Source organism: Plasmodium yoelii, assembly GCF_900002385.2.
Source record: "Plasmodium yoelii strain 17X genome assembly, chromosome: 11".
In the NCBI taxonomy this organism is placed as follows: Eukaryota; Apicomplexa; class Aconoidasida; order Haemosporida; family Plasmodiidae; genus Plasmodium; species Plasmodium yoelii.
In genome coordinates, this window is record NC_036183.2 from 651235 (window position 1) to 666210 (window position 14976).

At 20.3% G+C, this 14976-nt stretch overlaps 6 protein-coding genes across 6 annotated transcripts; 3 read left to right on the top strand and 3 right to left on the bottom strand.

Moving 5' to 3' along the window:
* Window positions 1-1719: 1719 nt before the first annotated feature.
* On the top strand, window positions 1720-3518 carry PY17X_1113400 (ras-related protein Rab-1B, putative; the record flags this gene model as incomplete). The annotated part of the gene is made up of 6 exons (XM_022956472.1): window positions 1720-1733; window positions 1983-2055; window positions 2468-2563; window positions 2690-2753; window positions 2920-2995; window positions 3239-3518. The coding sequence occupies 6 exons, from the start codon at window positions 1720-1722 to the stop codon at window positions 3516-3518; spliced, it is 603 nt and encodes a 200-aa protein (XP_022812375.1).
* An 841-nt stretch (window positions 3519-4359) lies between these two features.
* PY17X_1113500 (uncharacterized protein) lies at window positions 4360-5133 on the bottom strand (the record flags this gene model as incomplete). The annotated part of the gene is made up of 1 exon (XM_719834.2): window positions 4360-5133. One exon carries the CDS (start codon window positions 5131-5133, stop codon window positions 4360-4362), a length of 774 nt encoding a protein of 257 aa, XP_724927.2.
* Window positions 5134-5814: 681 nt separating this feature from the next.
* PY17X_1113600 (conserved Plasmodium protein, unknown function) lies at window positions 5815-9849 on the bottom strand (the record flags this gene model as incomplete). Its single annotated transcript, XM_022956473.1, has 1 exon — window positions 5815-9849. The coding sequence occupies one exon, from the start codon at window positions 9847-9849 to the stop codon at window positions 5815-5817; it is 4035 nt and encodes a 1344-aa protein (XP_022812376.1).
* An 808-nt stretch (window positions 9850-10657) lies between these two features.
* On the top strand, window positions 10658-11515 carry PY17X_1113700 (AKAP-like protein, putative; the record flags this gene model as incomplete). Its single annotated transcript, XM_719860.1, has 1 exon — window positions 10658-11515. The coding sequence occupies one exon, from the start codon at window positions 10658-10660 to the stop codon at window positions 11513-11515; it is 858 nt and encodes a 285-aa protein (XP_724953.1).
* A 670-nt stretch (window positions 11516-12185) lies between these two features.
* Window positions 12186-12992, top strand: PY17X_1113800 (conserved protein, unknown function; the record flags this gene model as incomplete). The annotated part of the gene is made up of 1 exon (XM_719859.1): window positions 12186-12992. One exon carries the CDS (start codon window positions 12186-12188, stop codon window positions 12990-12992), a length of 807 nt encoding a protein of 268 aa, XP_724952.1.
* An 812-nt stretch (window positions 12993-13804) lies between these two features.
* On the bottom strand, window positions 13805-14897 carry PY17X_1113900 (conserved protein, unknown function; the record flags this gene model as incomplete). The annotated part of the gene is made up of 3 exons (XM_719858.1): window positions 13805-13869; window positions 14065-14631; window positions 14774-14897. The coding sequence occupies 3 exons, from the start codon at window positions 14895-14897 to the stop codon at window positions 13805-13807; spliced, it is 756 nt and encodes a 251-aa protein (XP_724951.1).
* Between the last annotated feature and the right edge of the window lie 79 nt (window positions 14898-14976).

The following is a 14976-nucleotide window of genomic DNA, read 5'->3' on the forward strand; positions in this document are numbered from 1 at the left end:
TTTTTACAAATAGTTAATATGCATTTCTTATATGATAAAGCAAACTTGTTATTACCATTGCCATCACATCACCATCACCATCGTCATTATTATGTGTGTATCCCAATAAGGAAAATCGAGCTAATTTAAAAAATTGGAACATTCTCTCTATATTTTTTTTACTATTTTAAAACTCATTTGAATGATATATAATAAGGCCATGACTAGCCATAAATATCAAACACATAAAAAAAAAAAAATAATTAGTATGAAATACATAAATAGTAAGCTAATATTTAAAATTCATAATGCTTTATCCTTAAAAAAAAAAAAAAAAGGGAAGAATAGACATACTGTTAAAATGGAAGATATTATGTTTGTTTTTTAGGTATACTTTTATAATGTATTTAGTTTTTCAAATAAATGTTCAATTATTTTTTTTGGATTTTTATTATTACTTAATTTTATGAATGTAAAGGTTTACAAACATTTCCATTACGTCATGTATATATAGACAAACATATAAATATGTATAGATAATCATTTTAAAATTGAATTTCCCTATATTTATTCTTAATATTATATATATAATAAAAATATATACACAATGATGTTATCAAATTTTTAAACGTCATATAAATAGCCATTAATTATTATATTGTTGTTTTTTTTTCCCCCTTCCCCCATATGCATATATAAAAATTATTCAACATAGTTACACAAATGTAAACTTATGTTGTATATAAAAATAGAATAGTCTATAAAATTATATAATACGCAATATATATAATATATACAAATAAGAGAAGTTGTTAAAAATGATTAACCTAATTATAGTTTATAAAGTAAATACATATAATTTAAAAATATACAGCTAGCTTATAATGGAAAAAATAAATGTAACTCACTATAAATTATCTCTTTTTTTTTTTTTTTTTTTTTTTTTTGTGTGTGTGTGTGTTTATATATACATTATTTCTTTCCTATTTTATTTTGGCATATTTCACAGTTATTAAATGGTGTGTTGGAATATTATCATTACAGTGATTTGGTACTGTATATAATTTATTTGAAGTTTTTCTCATATTTTATTTTATTTTATTATGTACTTTTATACTTTTTGTTTTTTATGTAAATGTATCAAAATTATTCGTGTAAATCTAGAACTAGCACTTTTAAAAAATATCTTATATTATTATTTATTTTTTTTTTATGTTATTATCTTTAAAATGTTTTATTATTATATCACATATTTGTGTTTTTCTTTCGTTTTATCATAATTTCTTGTTTCATTTTATTTTATTATTATTTTTAATTTTTTTTTTTATGAACATGTTCATAATATTATATAATTTTTTTTTTTTCATATATTAATTATCATGTAAACAAATATATGCATACATAAGTTTAACATAAATTTATACATACGCATAATACATTAATAATATGTAATAATACAATGATTTTTTTTCTTATCATTATTTTAATATAGATGAATAAACCTATCATATAATTAGCAATTTTATTTTATACTCTTTCTTATGTTTTTATCAAATTTCATTTTACCTTAATTTTTATTCTTATATTGATATATATATTATTATTATTATTTTATTTTATATATTTTCCCAATTAATTTAGCATTAATTCTAAGTATTATATTTGCTTGACAATTATTCCCTTTTTTTTGTTATTATATATTTTTATATTATTAATAATATAGAATTTTTCCTATCCAAAATGAATGATAGCTAGTAAGTTTTTACAATTGGAGAATTAGCAATTTACAAACATAATATACATATATTATATAAGCATTATATAATATTTTCCAGAAATATATATAATATATGTATGTATATATATATATGCATATGTATATGTATGTATATTATACAAGCCATATATACTAATATCAAACACATATTATACGCTTGCAAATGCTCTAATACATTCCTAATGTAGTTGCAAATAGCTATATTATTTTTTTTTTTTTTTTACAGTGATAGCTTATTTAAAATTTTATTAATTGGGGATAGTGGTGTTGGGAAATCTTGTTTACTCCTTCGTTTTGCTGTAACCAAACTCTTAAAATTTGAACGAACATAATATATATATATATGTATATCCATATATTCATTCTTGCAATATGAGAATAATTTTTATTATTTTGTGATAAAAGAAGAAAGCATGCAAAAGAAAAGAATAAATGAAAATAGAGGGTTTATTAAAATTATTTTATAAACTAAGAAATAACGACACAGTTTTAATACAAATAAAGATATATACATTTAAGCATGCAATACACATTGATAGACATATGCTGATATTAAAAATTGCTTTCCTCTTTATGTTTCACATTTTCTATTTCATTATTCGTAACAACATATACATGCCTTACCATTGTTGTAATTGCAAATGCTATAATCGTTAGTTATTTTTTTTATATTTTTATATTTTTATTTTATTTTTTTATTTTGCTTTTTAGGATGATACATATACAGATAGCTACATTAGCACAATAGGAGTTGACTTCAAAATTAAAACAATAGAAATTGATGATAAAATTATAAAACTTCAAATAGTAATACAATATATCTCTTTTAAAAAAAATATATATTGCTTTAATATTAATGTAAAATGTGCACTAAAATAGCTAGCTAAACATATAATAAATATCCATATTTTTTTCTTGTTTTTAATAATTCAGTGGGATACAGCGGGACAGGAAAGGTTTAGAACAATAACATCCTCATATTATAGGGGAGCACAAGGTTTGTTTTTTAAAATATTTGTGAAATCAACAAATGTTTTTTTTATACACGCATACGCATTTTTACGAATGCAAATACATTTTATGAATGCAAATACATTTTATGATTTGTTCAGAATATTCCATGCATATATATATATATTTTTTTTTTTTTCTGAACCATTCAGGTATAATAATAGTATACGATGTAACCGATAGAGATAGCTTTAATAATGTCAAAAATTGGATCATCGAAATAGAAAAGTACGCTTAAAAATTTATTCATGTGTGTACATGTATATGTATTTATTTATATGTAGATAGTTAGATGATAGAAGAACGAAGAAAAAATCAATTTTCCCATTCTACATTTTTCCATTTTTCCATTCTACATTTTCCAGTTTTATATTGCACACACAGTGGTTGCATTATTACCTGCACGATTCATACGAATAAAACACATAAATGAATTTTTTATATGTTTTGCTTAATTTAACTTTTTTGTAGATATGCATCGGAAGATGTTCAAAAAATTTTAATAGGAAACAAAATTGATTTAAAAAACGACAGAAGTGTAAGCTATGAAGAAGGAAAAGAGCTAGCTGAAAGTTGTAATATTCAATTTTTAGAAACATCAGCAAAAATATCTCATAATGTTGAACAAGCATTTAAAACAATGGCATATGAAATAAAAAATAAGTCACAACTCGAAAATCAACAAAAAGGAAGAGCTAACATAAACTTAAATGCAAAACCAATTAAGGATAATAAAAAAAAATGTTGTTAATATACACATAATTATGCTTAATATATAATTAACAATTGAAGTAATAAATAAATCAAGCAGGAAAATTTTAGAAAAATATAATTCCAAATTCCATCCTTGTTTTTTTTCTTGTTTTTTTTTTCCTTGTTTTTTTGGTGTATTTTAGGACTCCCTATGTTAGCACCTTAACATTTAATTATTATTTATATATTTCTAATCTGTTCATTTTGCTCATATGTATATTCTTATATATGAGCTTTAAAATGCTGCCCAAATATGATACATATGCTTATGGAAAAAGAAAACATATCAAGGCATATATATTATTAGTGATGTGAAATATATATATACATATACATATATATATATTATTTTTTTTTTTTTTTTTAATTTAATGATTAAATAACTTACCTCCCCAAATTTTTTCCTTTTATTTTTTTTATTTTCTATATTTTTAGATAATAAATGCTTACTTTTTACTGTCTATATATCACGTATTATTTGTGTTATTATTTATTTTATCATAGTATATATATACATATACATATATATATATATATACACATACAGTAATATACACTTGCATATATATATATGTGTGTGTGTGTGTGCTCATTTATTTATATATACATATATAAGCATGTGGATTGTATTATGCCATATGCACGTCTATTCTTATTTCTTTTCTTTTCTTTTCATTTTATTTTTTTTTCGTTTAAAAACTTATGAAAGCAAATACAGAACTCAGATTAAAAAAGAAAAAAGAAAATCACCATCATTATGTTCTCTCTCTCTCTTTTTATATTATTTTTATTATTTTTTTTTTTTTATTTTTTTTTTTTTTTTTTTTTTTTTTTCCAAATTATTTAACAAAATGTGAAATATCCTCTTCGAAATTAAGGATGCTGTATATCGGAATGTTATGCTTTTGTTCGAATAAATCTTTAAAATAAACCTTTTCATTATGTTCATTTATTTCATGTTCATTCCTATTAAGAAGAACTATACATGCAACAACTTGTAAATCTGGATAATATTTCATTTTGTTAAATATTTCAGTTAAAGCAGTTCCACAAGTAAATACATCATCTATTATTATAACTTTTTTTTTATTTTTTTTTTCAAATTGTGGATTACAACAATTATTATTTATTACACAATCTTGATCATTTTCTTTTATATTCCCTACTATAATAGTTTTATCACCATATTCTTTTTTTTCTTTTCTATCATATAAATAAAATATATTATGAAATTTATTTGTGTTAAGTAAAAAATGGCTAGTTAGTGATACAATTGGTATTCCTTTATATGAGGCTCCAAATAAATAATCAAAATGAATGTTTTTTGAAAGTATTAAATTAGATATTAAAAAAGAAATAATATTTGCTGAAATAGCATTATTTAAAAAACCTGTTGAAACAAAATATTTAGATTTTCTTTTTGATTTTAAAATAAAATCTCCAAATTTTATAGCTTCATATTTTATAAGAGCATCTATTAATAAATTTTTCATCTCTTTTATATCATCACAATTTTTATTATCATTTCCTAGTTCTATTCTTTTGCATAATTCATTGTATCTGTTGTGTAATTCTTCATCTATATTTTTTATTTCTTTATTATTTTCATCCATTTTTTTCAATTATCAAAAAAAAAAAAAAAAATCTCAAATTGTAAAATGAGCAATAAAACTCTTTGTCAGTATAAATGTGTTTTTCTTAAATTTTTTATTTTTCTACAACTTTAAGTCAAATTTTGTTAAATATCGAAAAAAAATTCAAATTGTGAAATAAAAAAATTGTACAAATAAATAAATAAATATATAATATGAGAATATTTTTCCATGCTACATCAATTTGTAACTACTATACATTGCATGTATGATATGTATTTACATTTATATTTATTAGCATATTAATTTGGTGGGTATTATTTTGCATGCTTATATTGGCTTTATTTTTTTTTATTGCTTACAACAAAATAAGTCGATACGTATTGTTTTGGAGCAGCATATATAAACCCCAAAAATAAAAAATTAACATAAAAATTAGCAAATAAAAATTAACATAAAAATGAACATAAAAATGAACATAAAAATTAGCAAATAAAATGAACAATAATAGTGAACAATAATAGTGAACAAGTGAATGGGGAAATATAATTTTCACAAAATTTTCACAATAATTCACAATAATTTTCTCCTTTTTTTTCTCCTTTTTTTTCCCCTTTTTTTTCTCCTTTTTTTTCCCCTTTTTTTTTCTCCTTTTTTTTCCCCCTTTTTTTTCCCCTTTTTTTTTCTCCTTTTTTGCCAAATTCAGAGCCTACAAAATGGGGGACCCAAATTGGATGCGCGAAATGATGCCAACTTAAGAGAATGCTCAATTTCTTTTTTACGGCAAATAAAAAGGTATAAAATATTTGTGGATCTATAATTTTTTTGCAAAATAGTTGCTAAGTTATTCCAATCATTTAAATTATAATATAATGTATATTTTTTGTTTGGAATTGTGTCATAAAAATTGTTTCTTAAATATTTATTTTCTAAAGAGAATGTAGAATGTTGTTGTGTCTCTAGAATAGAATTATTATATAAATAATTCCAAGGTGTATAAATAAAAGTAAAATTATAATTATTTAAAATATTATAATTGTAAATTATTGTAAAAAATAAGATTTGAAATAACTTATAATCATTTTTATAATTTAATAAATTACGATATAATATTGAATTGTTAATAGAGAGACACATTTTATTTTTATTTTTTCGATTTTTATAATTTATTAAAAATATCTTATATTTAAATAAAAAAAATAATAATAATGAATTTGTATATGCTATATTTGAATTAACTAAAGGGCTATTTAATATTTTATTCATTTCATTTATATAATTTTGTGTTATTTGTAAAAATTCTTTGCCTTCTTTTTTTTTAAAAAATTTAATTTTTATTTCTTTTTTTTTTATTATCATTCTATTAAAATATAAGAGATATATATATATAAGAAAATTTTTATCATCATTATTACAAACCCACCCTTTTTTAAAAATTATATTTATTATCTCATATAAATTTTCCACTATTTCTATGTTATTTGCTTTAGATATTTTTCTCCAATTTTTTGCACACAAATTTATTTTTCTCCAATTTTTTGCACACAAATTAATTTTTCTCCAATTTTTATACACCCATATATTTTGTTTAAAAATAAGGCTTAAGCAAAAAAATAATTGCGTTAACATTAAATAAATGTTTTTTTTTTTTATTTGATTAACATTATTTTTGATTTGTTTTTTTATCAATATTAGCAAATTTAAAATAAGTGTCCAATCTGGATATTTATTTATATTATCTACAAGTTTGTTTTTATTTTTATATTCTTGAAAATTTAGACATATTTTAAAGATTGTTATTTTAAAAATAGAGATAAAAAAATATTCATCTTGAATTTGTTCATTAATAATATTACTATATTGTAATATATTTTTAAATAAATTATCTAAATTAATTTTTTTTTTCCCAAAATTATAATTACTATATAAATATAATTTGATTATTTCGATCAAATTTAAATTACATATTCTTTTATTTATTGTGAGACATAATTTTTGATTTATTTTTTCAATCTTTATCCAATTTTTTTTACAAAAATTTAAATTATATATTTTTTTTTTTTTCTTATTTTTGGTTAAATTATTTATATATTTAAAATATTTTAGTACATATTCATTATTTAGTGTATCCCATTTTATATTCTCTAAATTTGTAATCACATAAAATATATAATTTTGTTCATCTTTAAAAATATCTCTTCTCCTCATTCCTAATATTACATTTTCATTTATTAAATATAATAATTTTAAACATTTGTAAAGTGTTATATAGTTAGTTGATAAGTTTGTCTTATTTTCCAAAAAAATAGATAAACATTTATTAATACAATTAAATAATTTTATATCTATATTTTTACTTTTTAATAATTCTATATAGCTCTTAACTAAATAATTACATGTATGTTGTTCATATAATTTGGAAAAAAACAAATTTGTATTGTTAAAATTATTTACATATCTTGTTTTATTATAATCATATTTATTTGTGTTCATATCTATTATTTTTTTACATTTAAAATATATAGATGAATATAATAATTTGGTTAAAAAATTATTGTATATATTTAATTTTCTATTAATTTCAAATATTCTGAACAAATAAAAAAAATGAATTTCCTTCAAATTTGTTTTTCTTAATAAATCTATATATAATTTTGTTAAACAATTAAATGTTTCAAATTTTGTTAAAAATAAATAATCATAATTAATTAAATAATTTAAAAAAATACACATACATGTTAAATCTACCAAATAATAATTCATATATTTTTTCGTAGTTATTAAAAATGGAAATATATCATCCTTATCATTTTGTATTTTTTCCATATCCACCTTTTCAATGATAAAATTGTTATCGCCATTATTATCACCATTATTATTATCGCCATTATTATTATCGCCATGATTGTGACACGTTTTTAACTTTTTTTGTCTATTTTTGTTAATTATATACAATGAATGTAGAGCCAGCATTTTATTTATTTTTTTATTTTTATTCTTGTTTTTATTTTTATTATTATTATTATTACCCCCTTTTAATGCTATGCACTTGTAACTGTCAAGTATGCTCACCCTTTCATTATTACAACCATTCACACTTTTACATTTTTTATTAATATTTCTCAAATTTGTTAAGTTTAAATTATCTCTAAAATATTTTAACGAATTGTCATAAATATTTAAAGACCCTGTTGTGTTATTAATTTGTTTTTTTTTTTTAGCAACATTCTGAAAATATGAATAAATATAATTTTTTTTATCATTTTCAAAATTGGCTTTAAAAAATATTTGTGCATATTTTAAGATAGATATTATAAAACGATTATTTTTTATATTATTTTTATTGATAATATATAAATAAATAAATATATCTTTTAAATTTATTAATGGTAATTTGGTGTCTAACTTATCACGGGAATGCATAGGAAATAAATTTATATTCTTTAAATTTTTTTTTTTTAATATTTTTTTTTTTTTATTTAATAATAATAATTTTTCACCACATTTTATTAATCTATTTATTTTTCTCAAAATTATATAAGAATGTAAAAAAGTAAATTTTGAAGAATATAAATTTAATTTTTCAAAAGATAAAGCTATTAAAGATATATTTTCGATCTTGGTTCGGATAATAAACAAATTATTTAGATTTTTATTTTTCTCTTTTTTTATTTTCAAACTTTTGAATATTCTTCCAATTAATAATTCAAATAATTTATAATTTTTATCCAAAAAAAAAGAATAGACAAAAATTATTTTACTTAAAATAGACATATCTTTTTCACAATATAAATTTTTTTCAATATCATAAGATATAGATATAAGAAAATTTTTTATTACATTAATATTTAGAAATTCATATGTTTGTTCACACAAATTATTTAAATTATGATCTATTATGTAGAAAATGTTAAAATGGGATCTTAAATTTATTATGTTATCTTTTTCATATATTTTTTTAATATAACATGTTATATAATATTTATATAAATTAAATAATAATAAGCTTACTATTTTATTATTCATTGTATTTACAATATATTTCATGTCTTTTATTATTTTTAAAATTAAATAATTATAATTATTTTCATGATATATATTAATTAAACTTGTAATCAAATAAATGTTGCACACATCTTTATTCTTTTTTATATCAATAATGTTATTTATAATATCCATATTTTTCAAATCTTTTAACATTTTATCTTTTCTTATAGTTATACATGGTTGTATTGATATCATATCATTTTTTTGTAAAATTTTATTATATATATAATTTTCTTTAGCTAATATTTTCTCATTTTTATCAGTTTTATTTAAATTTATTTTATTATCCAAACAATCTCGTACCTCTTCATTACTAGCATTACTAACATTACTAAAACATTCTGTATTTATTTTATTATTTTTTATTATATTCAATTTGTTCTCTTCATTTTTATCCCCAGAATTTAGTTCTAAAATGTTACACTTTTTTATATTTATAAATTTGTCATCTTTGATATTATATATAACTTGAAAAAGGGATGGTGTATATTCAAGTTTTTTTTTTTTCTCTATATTAAAAGCTATTTTATCATCAGCTTTTTTTTTTTTGCAAAAATAATAATTTATATATTTTGCTGTTTTTGAACTTAATTTCTTGTTCTTTTTTGTTCCAGATAAGTTATCATTTATGTTTTTTTTCAAAGATCTTAATCTTTTCACACCATTTATTTTAGAGACATTGGAAAACATACTAGCATAAAAAAAAACATAAATTTTATATTATACCTTTTTATAATAACATGAACTGGTCAGGTAAAAATTGTAAAAAAAAAAAAAAAAAAAAAAAAAATCACAACATCATAACATCACAACTTAAAAGCTGTTTCCATACAAATTGCTATGGATAATAAAGATAGAGAAAAAAATATTCTACATTTAAACACTTTTTATTATTTATAATTTATTTTTTGGAAAATTATAGAAAAAATATTCATTTTTTCGTGTTCTATTTGTTATAACATTAAGCAAATCACAAATCCATTTTATTTGTATGAAATATATATGTAAAAAAAAAAAAATTTCAAGTTCAAAAATGTATGAACGTTCATTTTTTTTTTATAATTTTTTCGAAGATAGCGAACAAAATATATTCACATAGAATGCGTTCGGATATCAGTCTATCAATGCACATATAATTAAATTATCCCATATTTTGCAGCATTTTATTCATTCAATCATTTATTCATTCATTTATTCAATCATTTATTTACTCATTTATTTATTTACTTATTTTCTTTCTTTCTATTTACCACAAAACAGTTAGCTAGTCGCGATGTGCTTTGTTTAACTGCAAGCATTTGTATATGCTACTTGTCAGGTTATTTCGAAAAAAAAAAATATAATTGTAGCTATAAAATTAAAGTAACATTTCATGAAATTACAATTGAAAACGGAAATACAAATTAATTGTAGATAAAATATTACCTAGAATAAATGGTAACAAAATAGTTTGGTATTTTTTTCCATTTTCCTATGTATACATAAAATGAACGAATAAATGAATGTAAAAAAGCTGTTTTATAAATATCTCAGTTTCCACAGTTTTTTAATTAATAAAAATAATTATAATAACACCAAGTTAAATAATTTATTTAAAGGCAAGAATATAATGAGTCATATAAAACCAAACTATTTTATATGTATCCCTCTAAATGATAACAAAATAATAATAAATGAATTGTTGAATATACAAAAATTTGTTGTTTCAAAATTTGATTTATTAAATGAATGTATAATAGAAAAAGAAAAATTCCATATTTCGTTACTAATCTTATATGTTAAAAATAAGACACAAATAGATTTATCAAAAGAAGCCTTTAACGAAGCTATAAATGAAATTAAAAAAATTAATAAAAAAAATTTATATTTCAAAAGTTTGGATACATTTCACAATGATGTTTTATATTTAAGCTTAAATGAAGAAAGCAATGATTACATCATTTTGTTAGCAAATATTTTTAGAAAATGTTTTGAAAAAAGGAACATAAAAATAGTCTATAATAGTAGAAAACATGTGAATAACCATAAAAATGAGCCAAATAATAAAAATGAGCCAAATAATAAAAATGAGCCAAATAATAAAAATGAGCCAAATAATAAAAATGAGCCAAATAATAAAAAAGAACAAAATGAACAAAATAAAATAACTCCTCATTTAACTTTAATGAAAAATTCCCATTTAAGTAGAATTTACATGAACAGAAAGCCAAAAATATTTCCAGATTATTACTCGAATTTTGACTTAACAAAATTATTGACTGAACATATAACCCCGAATAAAATACAACTTCTCGAAATGGATATTGACCCAAAAACATCTTATTATAAAATAATATCTGAATTTTCATTTTCTTAGTTCTATATATTTCTAATCATAATTTAGAGGGAAAAAATAACCCGCAATTTCTTTTTTAAATAACAGTATTCACACACACAACCCTATTCCTTTATTTTATTATGCCCATATTATGCCCATATTATGTCCATATTATACCCATATATATGCCATATGTATATTTTTTGTCCCCTAGATATTACATTTCATTAATCGAAAAATAAAACTAACGAATTAAATTTTTTTAAAATAGACAAACAATGTATAAGCAAGCGACCAAACATACCGTTGCTACTCTAGAGTAATATCTCAAAGTAATAATTTTTTTTTTTGGATAAAATTTAAAAAAGCTAGCTATGAAATAAAAAAAAAAATATGCACACAAATGGTCATAAAATCAGTGCATTTATAAAATGTGAAAAATGTAAAATGCGTAAAATGTGAAAAATGTAAAATGTGAAAAATATGAAAAATATGCAAAATACGTAAAACATGTTTTAATGGTTTAATGTAGGTACACCTGAGCAACGTCATTTTAAGAGTATTTGTCTAAATTTGTAATTATTAATTTGGATTAAAAAAATATAAGAATATAAATTATTATAACATAAATGGATGAACATAATAAATGTAAAAAATTTATAAATTTTCATTATTTTTTTATAACAAGATTTTTATCACTTAAGTAATAATGGTATTAAAATTTATTATTTTTATTTTAACATTTTTGAATAAATATATACAAAGTGAAAATGATATATCTGTTAATGGGGTTTTAAATGTGTCAAATTTAAAAATATCATCTAAAGATAATCGAGATAATGGAATAATTTTCAAAAATCAAGAAACTGAATATAAGCTAGGTTTAACACCACAAAATGAATTTATTATAAGCAAGAAAAATAAGCCTATGATAACTATTGATGAACATGATAATATAAATTTTTTAAATCCTGATTTATCTGTTAAAGCTTTAAATATAGATGGAATATTAAAAATTAAAAATGTACCTCAATTTAATATGATCATACATGAAAATTTTTCAAATAATTCAAATACTAAAGGTTGGATAGGAGAACATTTTGATAATTTTACATCAAAATGTGGTGGTATTAATTTATTAGGGGGTTATGGTAAATTATCTAAAGGATCCATTTCTAAAACCTTTGAAAATATTCCTAGTCATATTCAAATACAAATTAAATCAAATTTTCATTTTATTGATAATTGGAATAATCAAACAGCTTACTTAAAAATTGGAACAGATAAAAATAATCTTTTTTATGTTTGGACAGATACACATTCAAATCTTAATAAAAATAATTCCATTAATATATGTGGAAATCCAACTCCCGAAACTAAATATTTTTCTATAATTGATATAATTATTCCTCATAATTCAAGCACACTTTTTGTTGAATTTGGTACAAATATTCAAGAAGACAATCCAAATGATATATCATGGGGAATATCTAATTTTCAATTATTTATTATTTGATAATGCTATTTATTATGCTGTTTCAAAGGGATACAACTAAATGAGATGATATAAAACAGTTGGAAAAATGTTAAGACAAAAACGCACCAATTACAAAAAAAACGCAAAATAAAGCCTAAATAAGATGAAAAAAGCCGAAAAATTATGAACGGTGCATGCATATAATGTAAACATTTTTTATGTGCATGTTTTTATAAAAATAAATGCATATAATACATTATTTAAAACGCTATAATATAAATCAATTATGCGATATAAAAGGGAAAAATAACTAAAAATTTATTTCGGTAATAACAAATCAATGCACACACACGTGTATGTGTATAGGTGGAAAAAACAAACAAAGTAAACAAAATAAAAAAAATAAAAATAATAAAAAAAATATGCAAAATATGCAAAATATACAAAATATACAAAATATACAAAATGACGAAAAAAATATAAACAAATCTCTCATGTGCAAATGCACACATAATAGTTGTTTTATTACTTCGTTGTTTCTCCTTTAATCATGTATAAAGATTCATATATATAAGAATGTTGAAACAACCTTATTCCATATAATGATAGACCTTAAAACAACATGTACATGTTAATACATATATATATGAATATGCATATATTCACGTTATTTCACATTGCTTGTGCAGGAATTATAATAGCTACATGAAAATTTTAATGATTTTTTTTTTTTTTTGTTATGTTTTACATTTTTTTATTTTGTTTCCCACTTAACCAATTTTAAACTCGTATAATATATATATATAGTGCTATTTTATTTTTTATATTAATTTTTATTGAAATGAATATGATTAATTTAAGGGTTCGATTTTTAATTTTTTATTTCCTGCTCTTAATCGAGACCCAACGTCTTCCCCTAAAAAAAACGGTGCAAAAAAGGTATAGAATATATTTAAATTGCACACACAGTTTTGTTAAATTTATACAAATTAAATGATACATAAAAGATAAGTTATAATAGTAAACTTATTAAATAATAGAAATGTAAAGAAAGAAAAAAAAAAAAAAAGGAATAAAATAAATAAATAAATAAATAAATATATGTCTATACCATCTAATACAAGTACTATCCTCCCTAGAGAAACCGGATCTGTTAATTCAATTCGTTTCCATGCTTCATATATAGCTGAAGCTAGAATTGCTACTAGTGTCATTGTTGTTGTATTATATACAGCTTGAGCTTTTCCTGGAACATTTCTTAATACAATTAGATTTTCATTTGTACATAAATTTAATAAACATTTTCTTGTTGATTTTCGTAAATCTAATAAATCTAACGTTTCTGGTAAATAATTTTTCGATTTGTTTGATATAGCTTCTAAAAAATTAACCCACATATCTTCTTCTCTTTTCCATAATTTTACATTTAATTCGATTGTAGTTTGTACAGAAAATTCAAGAAGTACTTGTAGAGATGATAAAGGTGTTCCTAATTGACAGGAAAAAAGCCATGGAGCTAACAAATTTTCGTCATTTTCAATTTGATAATTTATTTTTTGTGTTTTTTTTTCTGGCATATCATTATTATCAAGTACGATATCAGTCACTTCTAATTTGTCAAGTAAAATTACCATTTGTTTTTCTAATTTTATTATTCTTTTCTCTAGTCTGTATTTATCTGAATGTGGAAAAAAAAACAAAGAAATGGATGTATATATATGTATATTATATATATGTATATTATGTATATGTATATTATGTATATGTATATTATGTATATATGTGTATGATCCCCCTTTTCTTAACATTTTCTTCGCTACCTTTTTCCGAATTTTGTAATTTATCATTTAATTCTTTTACAATTGTTAATAAGGGGTCATATTTCGTAACGATAAATGTTTGCAGATCGCTGCTAAACATCGCTGCATTTTGGTTAGTAGCCATTTTTAAAAAAAAAAAAAAATAAAATACACACAAAAAAAATCAAAATTTTTTAAAAGAATTTTCGAAAAAAATACAAAAA